This window comes from Hyperoodon ampullatus, assembly GCF_949752795.1.
Source record: "Hyperoodon ampullatus genome assembly, chromosome: 2".
Taxonomy (NCBI): domain Eukaryota; kingdom Metazoa; phylum Chordata; class Mammalia; order Artiodactyla; family Ziphiidae; genus Hyperoodon; species Hyperoodon ampullatus.
This window is the reverse complement of record NC_136915.1, coordinates 156,591,215-156,617,894: the sequence shown is the minus strand read 5'-3', so window position 1 is coordinate 156,617,894 and position 26,680 is coordinate 156,591,215. Positions and strand designations below refer to the sequence as shown.

The 26,680-nt window shown below is 35.7% G+C and overlaps 1 protein-coding gene across 1 annotated transcript in view; it reads left to right on the top strand.

Annotated features, from left to right (window-relative positions):
- LOC307049107 (E3 ubiquitin-protein ligase RING2) overlaps positions 1–26,072 on the top strand; it is a gene marked incomplete at both ends in the record, with an annotated part of 167,266 nt that extends 141,194 nt beyond the window's left edge. Inside the window, 3 exons of the mRNA XM_079698484.1 lie at positions 9,100–9,166; positions 12,946–13,010; positions 25,943–26,072. Coding sequence (XP_079554610.1) covers positions 9,100–9,166; positions 12,946–13,010; positions 25,943–26,072 — 262 coding nt within the window. The remainder of the gene's footprint in view (positions 1–9,099; positions 9,167–12,945; positions 13,011–25,942) is intronic.
- Positions 26,073–26,680: the final 608 nt, after the last annotated feature.

Genomic DNA, 26,680 nt, shown 5'->3' with positions numbered 1-26,680 from the left:
ATTATGGGAAGTGGTCCATCTTGCTTCTAACCTTGAGGACCATGGCTCCTCAAAGCTGAGCCCCCAGTATTTAGGAATGTCAGCTGTATTCATTTGCTAGGGCTGCTATAAGGAAATACCACAGACTTGGGTGGCATAATTTGCTTTCTCACAGTTCTGGAGGCTGAAATCCAAGATCAAGGTGCTGGCTGGGTTATCTTCCTCTGAGGCCTCTCTCCTTGGCTTGCAGATGGCTGCCCTCTTGCTGCCTCTTCGTATAATCATCCTTTTGTGCACGTGCATCCCTGGTGTCTCTGTGTATCAGAGTTCCTCTTATAAGGACAGTCAGATTGGATTAGGGCTCATCCTGATGGCCTCATTTTAACTTAATCACCTTTTTATAGGCATCTCCAAATATGGTCACATTCTGAGGTACTGGGGATTAGGGCTTTGACATATGAATTTTGGGGGAACACAGTTCAGCCCATAACAGTAAACAAGGCCCAATAACAAAAATAAGTGCTGGATTTGAGGAAACTGGGAGTGTTGTGATAAAACTTTTGGGACACATGATGGCTGGCATTTTTCAGAATTTCCTGAATAATGGTATAGGATCCTAGGGTCTTCTGACCTAGCCTCACTAGACCAATCCAGATCCCTTTGCTAAAAAATGTCTCTTTAGTTATGAATGAAGAGCCATCCATCCAGTACTTGACCAGTGTATCACAAAAGAAGATGTGACAGAGGCTTGGATTGCACCTTATCATAGACTCATTAGCTAAGCTAAGAATATGCTGCTTTGTGAACATAGTTAAGATTTTTCTGAAGATGGCTTTTAATTGAACACTAAACCTAATTAGTGAGATGGATTTTTGATACCACCACAAGCGGTCTTTTCGTCAGTCAGAGATTCTAACTATTTTAGGTTCATTTCCATGACCTTTGTGGGAATAAATTGTAGTACTGATGTCAGTTCCCATAATTCATATGAAGTCACATAAAGATAAAACTGAGACTAGGAATATGCATGTTTTATCTGGGTTTGGCCAACACAGCTAAGCAAAGTTCAGTAATATGGCTGTAGCTGATTATCATAGTAACACCTTTTATTTCTAGGGGTGCTCCTGGATCCTGGTAATGTGAAACAGTATGCTCTCATCTGGTTGGTAGCCAATGGGTAGGGCATAGTTCCTTTGTTTCTCCATGTTCAGATCATATTTTATAGATTATGTTCTGTATTGATAATAATCATGTTTTTGTTAAGAGTTTGGATCCACCTTTACCTTAATTGCAATAATTAGGGATTGAAAATGTTATTGGTTACATATTGGCCATCTTCTTTGCCTTTCATTTTTCTGGAATTCCTTATTGATGTTTACATCAACATCCAAGACTAAAGAGAAGATTGTCACCGTTCATATGGATCACATAAAAGTTCACTGCTGGACAGACTTTACAAGGAGATAACAAGTCCCCAAAGGGTTTGAACTAAATATTTATTTAGTTCTCAGTTGATAAGCTACAGTGATAATTGGGGGTGTTTTTTAAGGTAAGAGGTAGAATAATAATAATAGCTAACATTTTGTTGAGCCAAGAACTGTTCCAAGTATGTTATATATATTAACTCATTTAATCCTCTTAACAGTCCTAGGAGATAAGTACTGTTATTGTCCATGTTATACATGAGAAACATAGGTGCAGAGAAGTAAAGTAACATACCTGATGCCACTAAGCTGGAAAGTGGTAGAACTATGATTTGAACTCAAGCAGACTGAGTCCAGAGACCATGATCATAATCATTATATCCTTATGCTTAAATGCCAATGTAGAAAATACATTGGTGGAAGAGGCTGGTGACCCATATAAGAGAATTAGTGGAAAGTGTATGGATATAGGGTGTTTTAACCGTTCTGCAAAATTAACAGAAAGCTGTAGTATTTGCCATTATGTTCTAATTGTATGTATGTTTATGTGTAGCACACATGTAAGCCGTATAATCCTTTCCTTAATCTAAATGATATTTTCTTTCTGTAGAATTTGCTTTTATAATTAAATTTCAAATGTAGTCATTAAAATTACCTATAAACTCTCCTTGTTCCTACCACCAACTTGAAAAAAAAATCTCCAGTGTTCTGAATAGATCAAATTTTAATTATTAATTGTATCCAAACTAGTCCAAAGTTCCTACATTTAATACCTATATCTACAAAATTCTTTGCTCTAAAGGGGAAACAGGAACATAAAATAATTTATTTTGTTTAAGTTGCTTAACTTTACTTTTTGCTTTTTACCTTTTTAAATTGCATATGGTGTTCTTTTAAAATCTGGGGCTGATGGATATCTTCCACTTGCATAGCTGATTTCACCAAATTAACTATAGAAAACATATGATTTTAATTTTACTTGTAATAAAGACTCCCAAAAAGGTACTCTTAAGATCCAATACCTTTTTCCTGATGAGTATATCCTATTGTTAATTTGATAAATTTTCACCCAGTTTATCAGTAATACAACTTAAATTCATCATCAGCAAAATTCAGTTTGCATGTCACTGTATTAAAATAAGAGGAACATAGATGGAGCTAGAGATTATCATACTAAGTGAAATAAGTCAGACAGAGAAAGACAAATACCATATGATATCACTTATATGTGGAATCTAAAGTATGATACAAATGAACTTATTTACAAAACAGAAACAGACTCACAGACATAAAAAACAAACTTATGGTTATTAAAGGGGAAAAGAGGTGGGGGAGGGATAAGTTAGGAGTTTGGGGGTAGCAGATACAAACTACTATTTTTAAAAAAAAGAAGAAGAAAAAGGACAGAACTCTAGGGTCAGAACGATCTGAAGTTGAATCCTAGTTCCATTCATTTACTATCTCTGTCACCTAGATATGTTAATTAACCTTTTTTGTATTTGTTTCCTAATCTATAAAATGGAGTTTATAATAATTGCTTTATTGCAGAAATTAAAGGAGACAGCATTTGTTCCATCCCTGGCACTTGGTAGATGCTGAATAAATATTGTCCTCAATAAAGATGTAATAGTTGATTCATAGTAAAATTTAAGCTCTAAGTCAGTTCTTAGCTTTTGAGAGTGTACAATGAGTTTTTAAAATAATGTAAACAAACATTTTTACTTCATGTAATTATGTATTTTTTAAAATAAATTTATTTATTTCATTTATTTTATTTTTGGCTGCGTTGGGTCTTCGTTGCTGCGTGCGGGCTTTCTCTGGTTGCAGCGCGCTGGCTTCACATTGCGGTGGCTTCTCGTTGCGGAGCACAGGCTCTAGGCACACGGGCTTCAGTAGCTGTGGCTCTTGGGCTCCAGAGCACAGGCTCAGTAGTTGTGGCGCACGGCCTTAGCTGCTCCACGGCATGTGAGATCTTCCCGGACCAGGGCTCGAACCCGTGTCCCCTGCCTTGGCAGGTGGATTCTTAACCACTGCGCCACCAGGGAAGCCCTAATTACATATTTTTAATCTAACTTCTTTATTGTAGTAAAATACATGTAAAATAAATTTACCGTTACCATTTTTAAGTGTTCTTAAAAATGTATTAATGGGGTATTAAATACATTCATAATGTTGTGCAACTGTCACCGCCATCCATATCCATAACTCTTTTCATCTTGTATAACTGAAACTCTATTCCCATTAAATAGTAACTCCTCACTTACGCTTCCTCTCTAGCCCCTGGTTGCCACCATTCTGCCTATCTATAATTTTGACTACTCCAGGTATATACACAAAAGAATTGAAAATAAAGTCTTGTTACTGTACAAAGGGCTTGCTGCCCAATTCGCATACAAGCCAGTACTATGACACCAGCTTTTGAGAAAAGGAAAGACTTTATTGTGAGGTTGACCAGCAAGGAAACAAGGAGGCACGGCTCTCAAATCTGTCTCATCAATCTGGGGTTTGGTCAAACTTTCATGAGTTAGGGGAAGAGGTTGGTTTGAGCCCTGGTGGGGCAGGTTTCCATTGGAGGGCTTTGGAACTTGGCCATCTATGGTAAGGTTAGGTAAAGGGGCTTCAGCACTGGATCTTCCTGAACAATGGACCCTTCACTTCTGAAAGGGTTCTGGTCACATCCGGTCCTTTGGTTCTCTGGAGGGGAGAAACTTTGGTTCCAGGTGTTATTTGAGGTCAAAATTTTCTCTTCTGCATGTGCTTCGGCTACATGACTTGTGGTTTTGTTTTGTTGTCTCTGAAAAACAACTCAGTATCTTGTTAGATACAGGGCAGGGCCAGTTTGGGCTGGTTCTGCAATTATAGTGTCAAAGAGATATTTACATACCTATGTTCATAGCATCATTATTCACAGTAAGTAAAACATGAAAGTAACTCGTGTCTGTCAACAGATGAATAGATAAGCAAAATGCGGTATATGGATAACAATGGAATATTATTCAGCCTTAAAAAGGAAGGAAATTCTGACATATGCTACAACATGGATGAATCCTGAGGACAGTATGCTAAGTAAAATAAGTCATATAATTAGTTTTAAACTTATTTTTAATTTTCTTCAAACATGAAAAACTATTTAAAATATTATATTAATGTGAAACTGCCTTGCCAGCAGGGAACATAATTTATTCAGTTCTGTGGGTTGTAAGTTAAGACTTATAAATACCCAAGAATATGCTCTCTCTTCTTTTGAATTTCTAGAATTAGATATTAAACTTGAATATTCTAGACTTATTTCCCCACTCCTGAGTCTGGTGCTTTATTTCTCCTATATAGGAGAAAAGTTTTATTTCAATTTTTTAAATCCTTATTTAAAAATTAGTCCATTTTAATGCATTATTTGATTTTTTAATTTTAGTCAGATTATATTAACTTTCATTTCTTTTTAAAATTTTTGAGTAGCATAGTCTTTTTTTCTTGGTGAGATACATTAATATTTATCTAATATTGATGAGATGGAAATGAAATTTGTTTAACTCAGATTAACATGTTGCTTACTTAATGTTAATTGCTCGTAAATAAATAGAAAACTCAAAGTGCTTATATGGTTAAGAGTCAGGACTTGTTGGTTCTGCTACTGACTTCCTCTGTGGTTTTGAAAAAGATATAACAACTACAAAGGTTTAGTGTTTGAACATACACAGAATAGTTTGCCAGAAGCATTTGATACAAGGCAAATTAAAGAGGTTTTTTTTGCTTACATATGAAATTCTTAAAAGATTTTAAAGAACTTTATTTCATTTGATTTCATAAAATCATTTAAGGCAAGAAGATGTGAGGGTTATCCTTTTTTATTAGTGGAAAAAGCATGGACTCCAGAGTCAAACCAATAGAGATTTAGGTACCCACCACCACTCTGTAATCTTGGGCAAGTTTTTTACAACCTTGAGCCTTGGTTTCTACATCTGAAAACTGGTTTTCATAGCACCTAATATTTATTGACATGTGCCAGGCATTGTGCTAATAAACATTTTGGTATTTTAGATACATTATTTTATTTACTTCATATAATAACCTTATTCAGTAAATACTACTTTCTCCTCATTTCACAGGTGAGGAGCTGGGGTACAGAAAAGTAGGTAACTTGATCAACTTGGTTTGTAAATAATCTGCGAGCTGCAGATTAAATCCTACTTCAGTCTATTTCCTAATTCTGATTCCAAAATTCTAAAGTGAAATTTCAAGATTATAACAACTTGAAGATAGGCAACCATGTCTTTTTTCTTTCATATTCCATAGCTCTTAGTATCATATACATTTGAGAGAATATTATGCATTTGATATATACTTACTGATTGTTAGGAATTTCTCTTGAAAAACAGATGTGGATATATTTATAAATTAAAAAATGGCCATTTTCTCTAAGGACTAATTCTTTCTATTATTCTTTTTAAAAGTTGCCATTGAAGGGTAATTTTAGGACTTTCATTCTAAGAGTCTTTTGTCTTTGTGCTGGTATTTTAAAAAGAAATGAGAAAGCTATAGAGAAGGCTGACCTCTCAAGAATTTTTGTGTGGGGAATTACTAAGGCATGAAAGTCCATAAACCATTTTTCTCCATTTCATTTTTTTGTGTATTTTCAACAAGCTGTACTTCTAGTTAGTAAAAGTTGGCAGTTTTTGTTTATACCGGGCCAAATTCCATTCTCATAAACTCAAAGTTCATTGGACATAATGAAGTCTAAATTCAACCCTAAATTGAGTGTATTTTAATAAATATTGTCTAGTCTCTTTGGGGCTCAATTTACCTCAAAACATTTTTTTTTTAATTGGGGTATAGTTGTTTTACAGTGCTGTGTTTCTACTGTACAGTGAATCAAAACATTTTTAAGAGTAGCAAATTTTATAACAAATCCTATAATGTGTATCCTTCTTTTAAAAAATAACATGTACAATTTTATTCTGATTATAATAGTAATATATTTGTGAATGATGCTGACATCTCAGTAAGCCTTTTTTCGTTAGAATATAATTCTGTGATAATTTTGTCAAATAATCAAGTATTTAAGTTTGTACAGTGTACATCATTGTACATCTCAGTAAATTTATTTATAGAAGTCACTGAATTGTTAAAATGAGTGAATAGTAAGACTGTTAAAAAAATAAACAGTAAGACTGTTAAAAAATGGTTTTACAGTCTTGAACAGTAAGACTTAAAAAAATAAAACCATGCTGGGAGTTAAAAATTTTTTCAATTTTTGCTAATTGGAAAACTAGGATGATGTAATTATTTTCTTTATTTCATACTATGGCTATGACTTGTTGCTATAGATAAATGACTATCTTACCTAAAACTAGTTTCTTTGCAAAGTATTTCAGGACAGAGAAATATTAAATTTATTCTCTGGCAAAGAGTGTACTTTGCCTGAAATTTATAAGCCTCTCTTGTAAAACATCTTGTTTTATCTATTTTTTTACCCTCTTTATGGACAGTTTGGATTATTTCCAAAGCTATAAAAAAGAATGGGTGTAAATTATTCTACATTGCTTATAGTATGTTTACACTAGGTTACAAAGTTGGAACACACTATTTTTCCATTGCTTTTCTAGAAGGTTGGTTTAGCTTATCTATATAGATTTCTTCTCATATTTGAAAACAAATTATGGACCCTCTCCAATGTATTTATCCTCTTGTTTTTTCTTTCTTTTTTTTGGTATTGAGATTGTGTCTTAAAATTACTTGTTGGGAGAATAATTTTTTCTATGAAACATTTTTAGGCAGATTTTTTTTCTTTGTTTTTTTTTTTGGCTGCACCGTGAGGCATGCAGGATCTTAGCTCCCCAGCCAGGGATCAAATCCGTGCCCCTTGCATTGGGAGCACAGAGTCTTAACCACTGGACCTCCAGGGAAGACCCATAGGCAGGTATTTGTATGTTCTTAAAGATATTCTGTATGTGTCTCCTCCAAAAGAGTATGACCCATTTAAAAATTTGACTATATCCTGAGAAATTATTTATAAAAGCTCTCCCACAAGTCTGATGAGGGCCAACTTGTTTAAAGATCTAATTAAGTTTATTGAGATCAGTTAACTCTAATATCTGACATCATCAAGCATTGGCAAGGATGTGAGAACCTCGAGACACTGTTGTAATTAAAAGCCACTTGGAATTTAAGAATTAATTGGGGTGGATTGATTTTTCATTAGTTAAATCATCATGAACTTATTCTGTGGCTTGAGACTATTAGGCATTAGATGGTAATAGTTATTATTGTTACTATTTTATATATACATATATATAGTACTTGTTGTATATCAGACACTGTTATAAAGACTTTACAGTAACTTGTTTAATTGTCACTATAATCCTATGAAGTAAAGACTATCACCATCCTCATTTAGCACATAAGGAAAATAAGTCGCACAGAACTCACTCAAGAACACAGAACCCAGGCAGACATTGCTCTTAACCACTTTACCATAATGAAAGGACTGCTTTCCTTTTCTTTCCCTTTTTTGGAAAGAAAAAAAAATCATCTTGAAAGAATTAAAAAAAATACTTAGTATAAGAAAATGAGAATTAATACTTTACCGCTAGAGGGAGAAACATGGTCTTCCATTTCCTTCTTTTTATTTCTTGTTTCCATTTTTTGTTTTTATGTTATTTTTTTATTTTTATTTTTTCACGGTACGCGGGCCTCTCACTGTTGTGGCCTCTCCCGTTGCGGAGCGCAGGCTCAGCGGCCATGGCTCATGGGCCCAGCCGCTCCGCAGCATGTGGGATCTTCCCGGACCAGGGCACGAACCCGTGTCCCCTGCATCGGCAGGCAGACTCTCAACCATTGCGCCACCAGGGAAGCCCTGTTTTTATGTTATTTTTATGAGTCAGTGTTATTTCTAACAACTGACATAGTCTGGTTACTAATGCTTTTTCATCAACTGCTATGCTGTTAGTTCAAACAGTATTATTTGAATTTAGTCACAAAATCTTTATTAGGATTGTTTTTTATGTGTTTGATAGTTTATATCAGTTGTCCACTTGGATTGGTTGCACATTTTTGTGGAAAATCTTTAAGCTTTATCTGCAGCTTAAAAGATAAGGAGTGTAGGGCTTCCCTGGTGGCGCAGTGGTTGAGAGTCCGCCTGCCGATGCAGGGGAAACGGGTTCGTGCCCCGGTCTGGGAAGATCCCACATGCCGCGGAGCGGCTGGGCCCGTGAGCCATGGCCGCTGGGCCTGTGCGTCCGGAGCCTGTGCTCCGCAACGGGAGAGGCCACAACAGTGAGAGGCCCACATACCACAAAAAAAAAAAAAAAAAGATAAGGAGTGTAAAGGTACTTCACATTTCTACCTACCTTTTGAAAAATCTATATCATTGTAACTCAAAATGTGAACTATAATTTCATGTTAGAATGCTAATGGTTGTTGATTAACTGATGATGTAAATATTAATATAAGCAAACAAAAATCTTTTAATAATTTGATATTTGATATCAATTGATAATCGATATTTGTTGAAATAAGCTCATGGTTTTATAACTGTAATTGATAAATAAAACCCCCAAAAGGTTGTAAACATTTTAATAAGCTTATTATACAATAAGGTATCTCTCACAGTATGAATATGTGCTGGGAGAAAAGTTCAAGGTATTGTTTTTTCTTAAATCATTCATTCCCCCTCCTTTGTTTTTATTTTATTTTTTAGGATTTTGGCACCCAATAGTGATTATCAAGATGTTGAGACCCTCTATAACTTCCTAATCAAGTATGAGGTAGGAGAAATATTTTTAAATGTTTATCATATTTCCATTATAATCAAGCTTTAATATAAACAAACATAGGTGTTCTAAAATGTAATCAAATGCTATTTAATTGATATTTGCTTTAAATTCTTGAATGCCGCAGAAGTTTGCCAGTGATAGTCAGGTTTTTTTTGTTTTTTTTGTTTTTTTCATTCTCTAAGTAAAAACATACAGTAGAGACCTATAATAATACACTTTCTCCAACACAGAATTGTTTCTCATCAGGGGTGCTGTTGGCATTTTGGACAGGTCATTTCTTCATTGTGTGGAACATTGCAGGATGCTTTAACATCTCTGCTCCTCAGATACTAAATGCCAGTAGCTCCCCCAGTCAGTGTGACAAGCAAAAATACCTTCCCACCGCACCCCACTCACATACCCAGATGGCCCCTAGGGAGGAAGAACCACCTCCGGTTGAGAACTACTGATTACTGAAAAAGAAAGCTATAATTTAGTTTCCTCCATAGCAGCAGCATAGACCCTGGAATTAAAGTTCTCGTGAGGCTCCAGTGTATTTTGTAAATTAATCTGCATGCTTTTCTTATCCTTGTTGATCCAAGGAAAGTATTCTGTTGATCTTAAGTTTTTGTTTGCCTAAAGTTCTTTACTCATGTGCCCATATATTCTTTCTTTTTAAGTGTGTGTGTGTTTAATTTTTAAAATACTCTAAATAAAGGAATATGACATATTTTCATGTGTCACTTTTCTTATGGAGTCAAACTTCTTTAAATATATTTCTTCACTTTTATTCCTGGTTAGCTCTTTATTTAACTTTTTTATGCCACATCTTACATTAAGAACCTAGTGACTAAGAACAGAGACTCTGAAGTCAAACTACTCATGTTCAAATGTTGGTTCTGCCGCCTATTAACTGTATGATCTTAGATGAGTTATTTAATTCTCTTTGCCTCAGTTGCCTCATCTGTAAAATGGGAATAACATAAGTAGATAAACTACAGCTATTCTTTAAAGACTAAATAACTTAATATATATAAAGTGCTCCAAACAGTACCAAGCACAGAGTAAGTGTTCAATAAGTGTTACTTATTTTATTTAAGGAAAGAGTGGTTGTTTACATGTACTTTTTTAAAGTTACATGTACTTTTAAAATCATCTCTTTTGAGATGATTCAGTGAAATAATTATTTCTTTATACTTTCTGAATTTCAAATTCAATAAAAATATATTTGTGGAAACAATGGGGACAATTTTAAAATCACATATCCTGAAAAAATCTGATATATAGGTCTTCTTTGGATTTAGTGCTTTCTGTTGCTGAGAGCCTTAGGAGAAAATATCCAACTTGCTATTTATAAGAATATGTGGATCTGAGTCCCAGATTTTGAAAGTATTTCTCTTAGCACAACTTCCTCCCCAATACCAGTTACTACATTGGATATATTTGTCTCACATCATAAACAGTGATACAACCATTTAAAATTTTTAAGATGTTTGGCTATTTTTATACTTAACCTTTGCCTTCTGATCTTGATTTTTTAAGAATTAAAAATAATATAGTCATTTCTGATATTTGGCATTCACTGTAAATAGTACAGCTAAGAATTAACGACACCAATTCCATAATCCATTTACAATCACAACTCTAACGTTTACTGACGGGGAGGCATCTTTTAGCTCTTTGTTTTCTGGGAGTTATTAAATGATATTTAATAATGTAATTTAAAATGTCCCAATATGAGTAATTTAGAATGTCTTGTATCAAAATTAACGAATAGAATGAAATGGTATATTTCAGGCTAGAACCTGTGATGTATGTCATGAATTTGTGTTTCAGTTTTCCTTTATTAGTAGTAGATTAACTGCCTACTTTATAAGTCATCTGCTGTAACCTGGAGCCACATCACACTTACACTCCAGCCACGTTCTGGGATAAGTGTCTAAATATACGTGGATGATTGTTTTTTAAAGTAAAGATAAATCTAGATACTTTTTGCTAAAAATCTACTAATGGCTTCAAAAACTATTTTGTATTCATATTATATCAGGTTCAAAATCAGTTCTTCAGCTGATTTTTCTTAGCAGTTGATAGAGAATAGATTATTCCATTCATCTTCTGATCAAAGATCTGCAGTGTTGATTGTTGAAATTTGCTGGCCTAAGTTTGGATACATTATAGGTCCTAGGATGTTGGGGCAATAGTGAAAATATCAAAGGCCCTTGAGACCAGGGCAGAACATATAAAGAAATAGGAATTGGACTGGTCGATAAGTTAACTCTAAATGTATATTTTAGAACATTTTTGGAAGATTCTTTTAATAAAAATTATAAAGTACTTAAAAAATTAATCATCAATTATATACCAATTTCATAAACCATTAAATATAGTAAATATTATGTATAATTAAATAACATTAAATTGTATATAAATATATAATCCTAATTTTAAGTGAAAATTTAGGATTATATACATTTCAAATGTTATATTTAAAAACTATGTGTTTTTAACCTTCAGTGAATGGAACATTTTCTATACAAATACGGTGACCTTATGAAAATACTGAGGAAGCTCATACAACTTTTGCAAATAAGCAAAACCCTAAAATCTATAGAAGACTTTCATGATATAAATCTTTAAAGTAGTGTTAATTAAATCTGAGTAGGAGCATTTTTCCTCATCAAAAAACTGCATACGGCTAATAATAGCTTGAGTATTTTTAAAAGTAAATTGAATAGAAGATAGTCTCAGTTTCCCTTCACTAATACAGAATTTCTAAAAACTTAGACACTAGATTATATCTTGAGTAATCTGATAAAAAGAATTTCCTTCTACAAATTTCCAGATTCTACCTTTCAACTTAAGTAGAATACTGTCTAAATCAGTGGTAAGTCGCAAGAAATACAGGATTCCTTCAGTGTGTTCTCCACATGTGTGCCACAACAAGTTTTTGTATGATGAAGGACTTTTATATTTATAGTGTTGTAAATTATCTCTGAATTATAATATTTATAAACTTAAACATATTAGTTTAAATACTTAGACCTCAGTAGTCTGAAAAACACATTTCTTTAGAAAATGTCTATAAATCAGGCTTTTTCCTAAACAGGTAGATCTTTCCACACAGTTTATAACCTTAGTGTTTAAATGAAAGTTATTTAGTAATAACTTTCAGAAGTGTCAATCATAGTATTCAAATGTTGTTAGAGTTGAATATTTAACTTTTTCTTTCAGCTTGCATTATTTCTATTGTTCATGAAATAAACAAGAGCTGACTGATTCTGCTTACAGTAGTCTACCTATGGAACCCCAAATCTACTCTAGTCTTTTAAGTACAGCTGTTAAAAAAATTTTTTTTAACAATTTATTTACTTTTCCCAGAAAATAAATATTGAATAAGTACATTAGGGCTAGGCTAATTGATGCATGAATCTGTTGATAAGAGCCAGTAGTGGTAGAATTTAGTGTTTCATGTACTACACATTTTTTTCTGTCCGTTTGATGTATAAAATGATCATCTGCTTTGTTGAGATTCCCACTAACCCCAGGACCATCTCACTTCTTCTGGTTCTGTGAACAGATTAAGTTGTAACAATAGGACTAATATTTTTACACATAGTTCAGTGTTAGTATTATGGTCACTGATCTTCTAATTGTTATTATTTAGTCCTTTTTATGCAAAAACTAGAAACTTGACATTCTGCTTCCTCAGAATATGGGCCATTCTAATTGTGTTCTCTCCACTCATTTGACTTAATATGCATTTTAAACAGCTATATCTTGGTTCTTTTCAGGTAAATAAAAATGTCAGATTTACTGCCCAGGAACTTTATGATTGTGTTTCACAGGCTGAGTATCGGTAAGTCATATCTGTGTGTAGATATATCAGTGTAATACGCTTTTACCATGTATAGCACTACTTGGTGGTGGTGCTGAAGGGTTCTTTTTATGTCTTCACTAAACTATGATTTTTTTTTAACCTTTCTAAATATGAGATATACATACGTAAGAGCTGTGTGTGTATGTAGGTATGCACATAGCAAGTTTAAGTTTTAAAGTGGTTCTCAAGCTTTGGGGCATCAAGGTTCTTTTATATTTTTAAAAAATACTGAAGACCCCTAAGAGCTTTTGTTTATGTGGGTCTTATCTATCTATATTTACTGTATTAGAAATTAGAATTGAGAAATTTAAAACTATTCATTTAAAAATAACAGCTAATTACATGTTATGATAAGTAACATAATTATGAAAATAATTTTTCCCAAACACAAAATATTACTTACAAGCATGGCATTGCAAGAGATTTTTGCAAATCTCTTAACGTCTGACTTAATAGAAGACAGGTAGATTCTTATAGCTTCTTTTGCATTTAGTCTCAATAATCCCATGTTACATATCTATGGAAAACTGTTGTACACTCTCATAAGGACGAGAATTCAAAAGGCAAATCACATCTTAGTCTTACGGAAATAGCTTTGACCTCACAGACCCTTTGAAAGAGTCTACATTCCCCAGTCTATGTTTTGAAGAACAGCTGGTATAAAGAATACTCATATGCCTGCCATTCAGTTGATAAAATAGACCTTTACCCACCCTTATTTGTATCCTCCCTCCCATTTTCTCCTTAGTGAGGACATATATGTGTGTGTGTGTATGTGTATGTGTGTGTGTATAGATATATATATATATATGTATATATGGTTTCTTTTATAGCATTCATTTGTAATAAGAAGGGGGAAGTAGTATAAATCTGATTCTGGTACGCACAGGGTATAGGTGTAAAGCCCTTCAATCCTGGGCCAAGTCAGACAAATTCATGAGGATTAAATACCCATTTAACCCTTCCAGGGTTGCCCTCCAGTCCCATACCCCCTGCCCCCAACCCCCAACCCATATTGGTTTTTTAAAATAATTTTATTGAAGTACAGTTGATTTACAGTGTTGTGTTAATTTCTGCTGTACAGCAGAGTGACTCAGTTATACATATATATTTATATTCTTTTTCATATTCTTTTCCATTATGGTTTATCACAGGATATCAAATATAGTTCTCTGTGCTATATGGTAGGACCTTGTTGTTTATCCATTCTAAATGTAATAGTTTGCATCTGCTAACCCCCAACTCCCAATCCTTCCCTCCCCCACCCTGCCTCCCCCTTGGCAAACACAAGTCTGTTCTCTGTATCTGTGAGTCTGTTTTTGTTTCAAAGTTATGTTCGTTTGTGTCATATTTTAGATTCCACATGTAAGTGATATCATACTGTATTTGTCTTTCTGACTTACTTCACTTAAAAGGTCCATCCCTGTTGCTGCAAATGGCATTATTTCATTCTTTTTTATGGCTGAGTAATATTCCATTGTGTGTGTGTGTGTGTATGTCTGTGTGTGTGTGTGTGTACCACATCTTTCTCCATTCATCTGTCAGTGGACATTTAGGTTGTATCCATGTCTTGGCTATTGTAAATAGTACTGCTGTGAACACAGGGGTGCATTTATCTTTTCAAATTATAGCTTTGTCTGGGCGTATGCCCAGGAGTGGGATTGCTGGATCATATGGCAACTCTTATTTTTAGTTTTTTGAAGAACCTCCATACTGTTTTCCACGGTGGCTGCACCAATTTACATTCCCACCAACAGTGTAAAAGGGTTCCCTTTTCTCCACACCCATTTCCATTCTGACTGGTATGAGATGGTACCTCATTGTACTTTTGATTTGCATTTCTCTAATAATTGGGGATGATGAGCATCTTTTCATGTGCCTACTGGCCATCTGTATGTCTTCTTTGGAGAAATGTCTGTTTAGGTCTTCTGCCCATTTTTCAATTGGGTTGTTGGTTTTTGTTGTTGTTGAGTTGTATGAGCTGTTTGTATACTTTGGAAAATAAGCTGTTGCCAGTTGCATCATTTGCCAATATTTTCTCCCATTCTGTAGGTTGTCTTTTCATTTTGTTTATGGTTTCCTTTGCTGTGCAAAAGCTTATAAGTTTGATTAGGTCCCATTTGTTTATATTTGCTTTTATTTCTGTTGCCTTGGGAGACTGACCAAAGAAAACATTGCTACGATTTATGTCAGAGAATGTTTTGCATATCTTCTCTTCTAGGAGTTTTATGGTGTCTTGTCTTATATTTAAGTCTTTAAGCCATTTTGAGTTTATTTTTGTGTATGGTGTGAGGGTGTGTTCTAGCTTCATTGGTTTACATGCGGCTGTCCAACTTTCCCAACCCCACTTGCTGAAGAGACTGTCTTTACCCCACTGTATATTCTTGCCTCCTTTGCAGAAGATTAAATGTATAAAGAAGTATTTAGGGTTCTTATCAAAATACTAGCTTTACCAATATTTTTCTTATCTTTTTCCCATCACACCATTCTGCCCTTTAGCTCATGTTAAAGGAGGGGAAGGGGGCTGGTGCATGGGGAAGAAAGACAGCCAAAAAACAAACAAAAATTACATACAATAATGGTGGTCATATATTCTACAAGTGATAGCCATTTTCAAATTTTCCATCAGCCTCCATCTTTAAAGGGACCCTCGCAGATGATATGAATGGGGAATCAAGGCTTATTTTGTTTTTATTTTTTGAATTTTTGAACTTTATTTAATTTATTTTTTTATACAGCAGGTTCTTATTAGTTATCTATTTTATACATATTAGTGTATACATGTCAATCCCAATCTCCCAATTCATCCTACCACCACCACGACCCCCGCAACTTTCCCCCCTTCGTGTCCATACGTTTGTTCCCTACATCTGTGTCTCCATTTCTGCCCTGCAAACCGGTTCATCTGTACCATTTTTCTAGGTTCCACATATATGTGTTAATATACAATATTTGTTTTTCTCTTTCTGACTTACTTCACTCTGTATGACAGTCTCTAGATCCATCCGCGTCTCAACAAATGACCCAATTGCATTCCTTCTTATGGCTGAGTAATATTCAATTGTATATATGTACCACATCTTCTTTATCCATTCGTCTGTCGATGGGCATTTAGGTTGCTTCCATGACCTGGCTATTGTAAATAGTGCTGCAATGAACACTGAGGTACATGTGTATTTTTGAATTATGGTTTTCTCTGGGTATATGCCCAGTAGTGGGATTGCTGGGTCCTATGGTAATTCTATTTTTGTTTTTTTAAGGAACTTCCATACTGTTCTCCATAGTGGCTGTATCCATTTACATTCCCACCAACAGTGCAAGAGGGTTCCCTTTTCTCCACACCCTCTCCAGCATTTGTTGTTTGTAGGTTTTCTGATGATGCCCATTCTAACTGGTGTGAGGTGATACCTCATTGTAGTTTTGATTTGCATTTCTCTAATAATTAGTGATGTTGAGCAGCTTTTCATGTGCTTCTTGGCCTTCTGTATGTCTTCTTTGGAGAAATGTCTATTTAGGTCTTCTGCCCATTTTTGGAGTGGTTGTTTGTTTTTTTAATATGGAGCTGCATGAGCTGTTTATATATTTTGGAGATTAATCCTTTGTCCGTTGATTCGTTTGCAAATATTTTCTCCCATTCTGAGGGTTGTCTTTTTGTCTTGTTTGTAGTTTCCTTTGCTGTGCAAATGCTTTTAAGTTTCATTAGGTACCATTTGTTTATACTTCCATTACTCTAGGAGGTGGATCAAAAGAGATCTTGCTGTGATTTATGTCAAAGAGTGTTCTTCCTATATTTTCCTCTAAGTGTTTTATAGTGTCAGGTCTTACATTTAGGTCTTTAATCCATTTGCAGTTTTTTTTGTGTATGGTGTTAGGGAGTGTTCTAATTTCATTCTTTTACATGTAGCTGTCCAGTTTTCCCAGCACCACTTATTGAAGAGACTGTCTTTTCTCCATTGTATATCGTTTCCTCCTTTGTCATAGATTAGTTGACCATAGGTGCATGGGTTCCTCTCTAGGCTTTCTCTCCTGTTCCATTGATCTATATTTCTGTTTTTGTGCCAGTACCATATCGTCTTGATTACTGTAGCTTTGTAGTATAGTCTGAAGTCAGGGAGTCTTGATTCCTCCACCTCCGTTTTCTTCCCACAAGACTGCTTTGTCTATTCGGGGTCTTTTGTATCTCCATACAAATTTTAAGATTTTTTGTTACAGTTCTGTAAAAAAATGCCACTGGTAATTTGATAGGGATTGCATTGAATCTGTAGATTGCTTTGGGTAGTAGAGTCATTTTCACAATATTGATTCTTCCAATCCAAGAACATGGTATATCTCTCCATCTGTTTGTGTCATCTTGATTTCTTTCATCAGTGTCTTATAGTTTTCTGAGTACCGATCTTTTACCTCCTTAGGTAGGTTTATTCCTAGGTATTTTATTATTTTTGTTGCAGTGGTGAATGGGATTGTTTCCTTAATTTCTCTTTCTGATCTTTTGTTGTTAGTGTATAGGAATGTGAGAGATTTCTGTGTATTAATTTAGTATCCTGCAACGTTACCATATTCATCGATTAGCTCTAGTAGTTTTCTGGTGGCATCTTTAGGATTCTCTATGTATAGTATCATGTCATCTGCAAACAATGCCAGTTTTACTTCTTCTTTTCCAATTTGTATTCCTTTTATTTCTTTTACTTCTCTGATTGCAGTGGCTAGGACTTCCAAAACTATGTTGAATAATAGTGGCTAGAGTGGACATCCCTTTCCTGTTCCTGATATTAGAGGAAATCCTTTCTGTTTTTCACCATTGAGAATGATGTTTGCTGTGGGTTTGTCACATATGGCCTTTATTATGTTGAGGTAGGTTCCCTCTATGCCCACTTTCTGGAGAGTTTTTATCATAAGTGGGTGTTGAATTTTGTCAAAAGCTTTTTCTGCATCTATTGAGATGATCATATGGTTTTTCTTCTTCAGTTTGTTAATATGGTGTATCACATTGATTGATTTGCATATATTGAAGAATCCTTGCATCCCTGGGATAAATCCCACTTGATCATGGTGTATGATCCTTTCAATGTGTTGTTGGATTCTGTTTGCTAGTATTTTGTTGAGGATTTTGCATCTATATTCATCAGTGACATTGTTCTGTAATTCTCTTTTTTAATAGTATCCTTATCTGGTTTTGGTATCAGGGTGATGGTGGCCTCATAGAATGAGTTTTGGAGTGTTCCTTCCTCTGCAGTTTTTTGGAAGAGTTTGAGAAGGATGGGTGTTAGCTCTTCTCTTAATGTTTGATAGAATTCACCTGTGAAGCCATCTGGTCCTAGACTTTTGTTCGTTGAAAGATTTTTAATCACAGTTTCAATTTCATTACTTGAGATTGGTCTGTTCATATTTTCTGTTTCTTCCTGTTTCAGTCTTGGAAGGTTATACCTTTCGAAGAATTTGTCCATTTCTTCCAGATTGTCCATTTTATTGGCATAGAGTTGCTTGTAGTAGTCTCTTATGATGCTTTGTATTTCTGCGGTGTTTGTTTTAACTTCTCCTTTTTCATTTCTAATTTTATTGATTTGAGTCCTCTCACTCTTTTTCTTGATGAGTCTGGCTAAAGGTTTATCAATTTTGTTTACCTTCTCAAAGAATCAGCTCTTAGTTTTATTGATCTTTGCTATTGTTTTCTTTGTTTCTATTTCATTTATTTCTGCTCTGATTTTTATGATTTCTTTCCTTTTTCTAACTTTGGGTTTTGTTTGTTCTTCTTTCACTAGTTCCTTTGGGTGTAAGGTTAGATTGTTTTTTTGAGATTTCTCTTGTTTCTTGAGGTAAGCTTGTATTGCTACAATCTTCCCTCTTAGAACTGCTTTTGCTGCATCCCATAGGTTTTGGATCATCATGTTTTCGTTGTCTTTTTTCTCTAGGTATTTTTTGGTTTCCTCTTTGATTTCTTCAGTGATCTCTTGGTTATTTAGTAACGTATTGTTTAACCTCTATGTGTTTGTGTTTTTTACGTTTTTTTCCCTGTAATTGATTTCTAATCTCATAGCGTTGTGGTCGGAAAAGATGCTTGATATGATTTCTGTTTTCTTAAATTTACCAAGGCTTGATTTGTGACCCAAGATGTGATCTATCCTGGAGGATGTTCCATGTGCACTTGAGAAGAAAGTGTAATCTGCTGTTTTTGGATGGAATGTCCTATAAATATCAATTAAATCTATCTGGTCTATTATGTCATTTAAAGCTTGTGTTTCTTTATTAATTTTCTGCCTGGATGATCTGTCCATTGGAGTAAGGGAGGTGTTAACGTCCCCCACTATTATTGTGTTACTGTCAATTTCCTCTTTTATAGCTGTTAGCAGTTGCCTTATGTATTGAGTTGCTTCTATGTTGGGTGCATATATATTTATAACTGTTATATCTTCTTCTTGGATTGGTCTCTTGATCATTATGTAGTGTCCTTCCTTGTCTCTTGTAACATTCTTTATTTTTAAGTCTATTTTATCTGATATGAGTATTGCTACTCCAGCTTTCTTTTGATTTCCACTTGCATGTAATATCTTTTGCCATCCCCTCACTTTCAGTCTCTTTGTGTCCCTAGGTCTGATGCGGGTCTCTTGTAGACAGCTTATGTATGGGTCTTGTTTTTGTATCCATTCAGTGAGCCTGTGTTTTCTTTTGGTTGGAGCATTTAATCCATTCACGTTTAAGGTAATTATCGATGTGTATGTTCCTGTTACCATTTTCTTAATTGTTATGGGTTTGTGTTTGTTGGTCCTTTTCTTGTCTTGTGTCTCCCCCTTAGAGAATTTCCTTTGGCATTTGTTGTAGAGCTGATTTGGTGGTGCTGAATTCTCTTAACTTTTGCTTGTCTGTAAAGCTTTTGATTTCTCTGTTGAATCTGAATGAGATCCTTGCTGGGTAGAGTAATCTTGGTTGTAGGTTCTTCCCTTTCATCACTTTAAATATATCGTGCCACTGCCTTCTGGCTTGTAGAGTTTCTGATGAGAAATCAGCTGTTAACCTTATAGGAGTTCCCTTGTATGTTATTTGTCGTTTTCTCTTGTTGCTTTCAATAATTTTTCTTTGTCTTTAATTTTTGTCAGTTTGATTACTATGTGTCTCGGCCTGTTTCTCCTTGGGTTTATCCTGCCTGGGACTCTTTCCGCTTCCTGGACTTGGGTGGCTATTTCCTAACCATGTGAGGGACGTTTTTGAATGTAATCTCTTCAAATATTTTCTCAGGTCCTTTCTCTCTCTCTTCTCCTTCTGGGACCCCTATAAATGCGAATGTTGTTGTGCTTAATGTCATCCCAAAGGTCTCTTAGGCTGTCTTCATTTCTTTTCATTGTTTTTTCTTTATTCCATTCCGCAGCAGTGAATTCCACCATTCTGTCTTCCAGGTCACTTATCCATTCTTTTGCCTCAGTTATTCAGCTATGGATTCCTTCTAGTGTAGTTTTCATTTCCGTTACTGTATTGTTCATCTCTGTTTGTTTGTTCTTTAATTCTTCTACGTCTCTGTTAAACATTTCTTGCATCTTCTCGATCTTTGCCTCCATTCTTTTTCCGAGGTCCTGGATCATCTTCACTATCATTATTCTGAATTCTTTTTCTGGAAGGTTGCTATCTCCACTTCATTTAGTTGTTTTTCTGGGGTTTTAGCTTGTTACTTCATCTGGTACAAAGTTCTCTGCCTTTCCATTTTGTCTTGTCTTTCTGCGAATGTGGTTTTCCTTCCACAGGCTGCAGAATTGTTCTTCTTGCTTCTGCTGTCTGCCTTCTTCGTATTGTTCCTTAATTCAACATTGAGATTCATCCATGTTGGGGCATGGAGCAATAGTCAGTTTACACTCAGTTCTATTATAACGTGACATATGTGTTCCTAAGTATCACTGTTATGCAGATTGCATACTGCATACTGAACTATGCAAATTCATGCAATAAAAGCCACGGGTCTCAGAAAAGGTAGAGTTGGGGTACATCACTCAAAAACTTAAAAAGAGGGCTTCCCTGGTGGCACAGTGGTTGAGAGTCTGCCTGCCGATGCAGGGGACATGGGTTCGTGCCCCCGTCCAGGAAGATCCCACATGCCGCGGAGCGGCTGGGCCCGTGAGCCATGGCTGCTGGGCCTGCGCGTCCGGAGCCTGTGCTCTGCAACGGGAGAGGCCACAACAGTGAGAGGCCTGCGTACCGAAAAAAAAAAAAAAAAAAACAACTTAATAAGGGACATTGAAAAAAAGACAGGAACCTAATCTAAATAGTATCACAGTATTACACATGTTAAATGGTTAAAAAATACATAAGTCCTAAAATAAATCTAACACTTTACCTTTAAAAGAAGGTGAAGTTTGCTTATGGATGTGATCATAGGAAAGGTTGTAGCCTGTGGATTAGTGTGATGGGGTAGAATCTGAAATTGGATATAAGGGTGTAGCACCAGATATGAATAGTTGTGGCTCATAACAGGAGTAAAGCTGAGGTAACTGGTACATATTTGAAGTACATGCATGTGTGTATTGTGTGTATTCCTAAGCAGTTTGGTTCAGCTGCGGTGCAGTTTTCTCTGTTCATCTAGCATTTTTCACTGTTGAAATCCTGTTTAAGAAAATACGAAATTTTTGTTGTGCTCAGATTGTTCCTCAATGTATCAATGGTGTTGCAACAAATTCTTGTGTTCTAAACAAGAGCTGTAACAGAACTGATGGTATTTTCACTGCTATGTAATGTGCCACTGTATTACTAAACCACAGTTTATTTGTCATTTGTAATTTGCAGATACATTTGTGTAGCTATAAAATTGTATGAGCAGACATGGTGACAAAGTTAATTATCAAGGTGCTTCTACTGGTAAAACTCTAGATTGATAAATATATTTGATGATATCAAGACACTAGGATTGTTACTAGGCAGCATAACTATGAAAATTCACTCACTCACTAGATTAAAATAAGTTTTCTCAGAAAATCTGAAGCCAGTGGGGCATGCATTATCTGTTGTAGCTGGGGGTGAAAATGGTTTTTTACCCTGATATTCAGACTCTCAATTAATCAGTTGTACTCTTATTTATATATCTTTACAAATAACCCACATTTAAAGGGATTTGTATCAAAATGAGATTTGTATCAAAAATATAATGTCTTCCAACCTTAGTGATACTTTTGAAGGTGTAGAAAGCTCACCATATATAACTTGGAGGGCAGAGTCCCTTGCAGGATGGTTTCAATCAAATGTCTAAAATTATTTTGACTTCAGCTTACTGTTTAAATACTTTGGAGGTTTTTATTTTTTGTTTCTTTGTTTGTTTTTTGCAGGGGGGAGGGGTGCGAGGGTCAAGCTTGAATGTTCAAAGTTAAAGTGGTAGTACCCATTTTTTCTCTTCTTTGTTTTCCTTCCACTTACTATGCCAGGGATTTGAATTATGATTAATTAATAAGCTCCCTCTTATATCCTAAAAGTGTGAGTTTTAAGAGAAATCAAATACATCTAATATCTTGAATGGATTGGAAAATGGGGATTGCTGTTCAATGGGCTTTTGGTTATTAGCTTTTAGATTTGTTACTCTGTTGTTTGTTTTCAAATTATTTGCCATATCTTCAGTGAATGTTCCCTCCCATATTGGCCTCTGGTGTACTCCACAGCTCACGTAAGCTGCCAGAAGACAGAGGTTCTTTTTGTTTCAGTAGTTTATACTAGACACAGAGCCAAACACAATAGATACGAGGTAGCAGAGTTTCCCTGTGACTCAGAGGTGAAAATAGAAGAATGATTTAACTTGGCAAAGACAGTTACTTAGATTGTCTGAATTTGCTAATCTTTTTTTTGATTTGTAAAGTGTTCCTTGTGAAGGAAGAGGCTATTGATGTGCCCAACACCATATTTATTGCAATAGGGAGGAAATTAAGTAGCTCAAGAACAGAAAACTATTTTTTAGGTTCTGATAAAGCAAGTAATTAAGGTTTCAGATTGAAAGTAGTAGCTTTGATCAAAAGTTGAATTCCATGACACAGTAGAACCTTGGTGTTTATATGTATAAATCAGTGTTTTCTGTCTTCTGCAGTTTGTAGGTTCTTTGTTATAGCTTTTGCTCTTGCCAGTGGGGTCTGAGCACTGCTTACCCTGAGCAGATGAGGTGTTTGCTCAGAAAATCCAGAATGGTAAATTATAACAAGATTGTCAAACAAATATCTTGTGTGATATCTTCTACATATATGAGAAATAAGTTAGGAACAGTATTTAATTCACTTTGTTTGACAGAATGTTCTGGCATGTTTGCAAGACAAGTCTCTAAGGTCATTTTTTCTATGTGAAATGCACATTAGTTTGTGACATCAGCTCCATAAAGTACCTGGCGTATCCAGATGATATGCCGCCTGAGGCATGTGTATCAGGCGCAGCTTTGTTTTCCTTCCAGCAGGTGCTTTCAGGGATTACTGCTTTCTGACTCCAGGAATTGGCTCCATGGTAGTATCTTCTAGATTACATTAGAGCTGTGGTTCCTGGACCCGAGTGTCAGCACCACCTGGGAACTTGCAAGGAATGCAAACTCTAAGGCTCCAGCCCAGACCTTCTGAATCAGAAACTGTTTATATACTGTTTTTATATGCACTACACTGTATTCCATTTTTCCTTTATTTGAGATGCACATTGCAAATGTATATAAACATTGAGAGAGTTGTAAAACAGATATCCATTGTAGACTTTTTTCTTGTACCTAAAAAGGATTTTGGAAAAACTGCATCAAATATTGGAGTTAGGGCACTTAAATTCAATACTGCCATGCCACTTTGACAAAACTAGCGAAGGAAATGAGTCAGATAACCACTGGAATTATTTTTTAATTGATCTGATCAAATTTCCAGTTATTTTGACCCATCTGAGATTTGGTCAAATTAAGTTTGATACTCATAATAGGACAATTTAGAAAGACAGTGGCAGTTCTCTAGAAGTTTCATGAGCAATATAGAATTGCAGAACTAGAAGCAACCTCTAGTCTCGAGCTTTGTTCCAAAAAGGATTAGGAGTTGGGATTGTTCAGTTTGGAAAAGAGAAATAGGGTCACTATAAGGGACATAAAATATTTGTACTATTGGAAGAAATAAGGATAACAACTTTTTGTTTTGTTTTAATTTAGGCAGACAGGTCAGATAGGTATTTTTTTAAGGCCCAATGTAAAGGAAGAACTTTCTAGCAATTAAGAGATATCAAAATATGTAATGACCTTTCTCTCAGTTGTAAATACCTCATCACCAAGAGGTGAAAGCCAAGGTGAGATGATTCATTGGGGATGCCACAGAATGGTAGACAGAAGTGTTAATATTCTGCCATATCTAATATTCTGCCATTCTACATATAATCCACAGGGAAAAGGAACTCAAGAATTCCTATCTTCATAGTCTAGTATAGACCCAACACATGTGATGAAAAACATCTGGTACTTTCCTCAGCCAGCAATGACAACTTGATGCAGGAAACAAAATCTGTAGGTGATAATCCATTGTCAGAATGCTGACTCCCACAAATAAAACCAAATGCCATTAGGATGAAGAGAGGGGATAGGGCTCTCCTCTTAACTCTGAGAGGAGGAAATCAGAGGAGAAGAAAAAGAAAAGACATCAAAATAGATTAAAAGTCTAGTTACTAAAGGAATTTTCTTCCACATGTGGAATAAGTAACCAAGAACAGGAATAGGGGCCTGCCCTTTTTATTTCATTTTCAAGTTTATAAGAAGACATTTTACATCTCTCCAATTTTGGACCTCTTAGGGTCTTCGGAAAATCATTTTCTGAGCAGTTGTAAAGAACTGGCAACGACATAACACTGATTTTAAGCACTCCAAATACAGGAAACAGGACTAGAGTAACACAAAGCCAAAAGTCAGGTTTTATCCAGCCCCAGGGAAGCCACACGTCTTCAGGCAGTGAGGCTGCTCAAAATACAGTGTATTTACTTGGCTGCGGCTCCTAGCTCTCATCCTAGTCCTTGAGCTCTTGATTGACTTCTTTTTTCTTCGTACCCTACATCAAGGGATCCGTGAGGGTGGAGGGGCAGAGGAGGGGCAGTGTGCAAAGGTAGCTGGAAGTCCTCCCCGACACTCTGGACATGGTTCAGAGCAATCTTAGAAGCCAAAGAAGTCATAACAGTGTAATTTTCATAACTGCCATTTCTTGAACACCTTATATACCAGATGCTGTACTGGGTACTGCGTATTCTTCGTGAACTTATGTAGACCATCTCTCAGTAGATTTAAATAGGTTTCCATGAGATTTGAACTCTATAGACACCATGTATAATGGATTGGTGCTCTAACCAGTAACCTGAAGACCTCACAGCTTGTAGGCCTCCTGTCAGCTTTTGAGAGTCCAGCCAGGCTTCATCTTAGATAAACTTGTGAGTAGTCATGGCAAGTATCAGGCCTTTACTCCCTGCTTCCCCACCTCTGGTTTAGAGTAATTATCTAGTATTCATTTGTTAATGGCTAGGTTACCTATCTTGACAATTCTCTTTAAGAGTTGAAGCTCTGTCAACTTCCTATCCCCTCGCCAGTGTCTGTCCCTGTCTGGAGGTGCACCCTCTTAGTATCCTCCAGTTTACCTGTTCTCTAATTCCCAAGCCAAAGAAAACAAAAATATGTGATCTGCTCCACAGCATTCTTGTTGACAGCGGGTCTGCCATGGGCACCTTTATTCCTGAATTAAGAAATTGCACCAAAATCATCTCCATGTTGACTGTCTGCGAACCCGTGCTGCTAAGTGCTTATCCTCCTATGTTGTTTGGTTTGGGCTAAGGATCCATAACTTTGGCATTTTTGCTCTCAAATATCAAATAATGTATTTCAAATCCCAGTGTTTTCCTGTTGTCTTAATATTTTTTTCATTTATCTGACTAGCTGTCTTGTAGTGATATAAAATTTCTTTATCCCCTAGGGAAAAGTTAACCATTGGATGCCACCAGCTGGTTGAGATGGAACATACCATGCAACAGTGCAATGCCTCCGTCTATATGGAGGCCAAAAACAGGGGATGGTGTGAAGACATGCTCAACTATAGAACCTAAGTGCTGATTTTGTAACTTAGAAGGAACTGCATCTGTCTTCAGGAACAACAGAGTAGCTTTCAACCTTTTGTGCCAAACCCGGGAGACTTGCAAGAAATGTCTCCAGAAATGTCTCAAATGTCAATGTCTCATATATACAAAAAGATGATTGCCTATTACCGACAATCTCATTGAGGTTCTAATGCATCCATTGTGGGTAAACTGTGAACTCAACTCGTCTGAAGTTGACTTTACCTCCCTACCTCTACTCCTAATACTGAGCCAGTGTGTCTAAGGAAAGGAGAGCCATCTTTTTGGTCATCTTAGGGCAAGAGCCACTGTGGCATCTGAGGAAGGCCCAGGACACAATGTTAGCATCTCTCTCAACAATAAATATGGGTATGTGACCAGAGACGTTTCCAAACCTCAAGAAAGAATTAGGACATGACCATGCTCACCATATTCCACAGGAGAAATCTTACCCCTAGGCTGTTTTATGATCAAACTGTCTTCCATGTAGACCTGATCAAGTAATACGTATCCCTTCCACTTCCCCCAAGGTAAGGGAAGTAGAATTTTGACTTCAGCTCCAACTTGCTACAGTAGCCTCTTTTCTTCCCTGGCCTTGT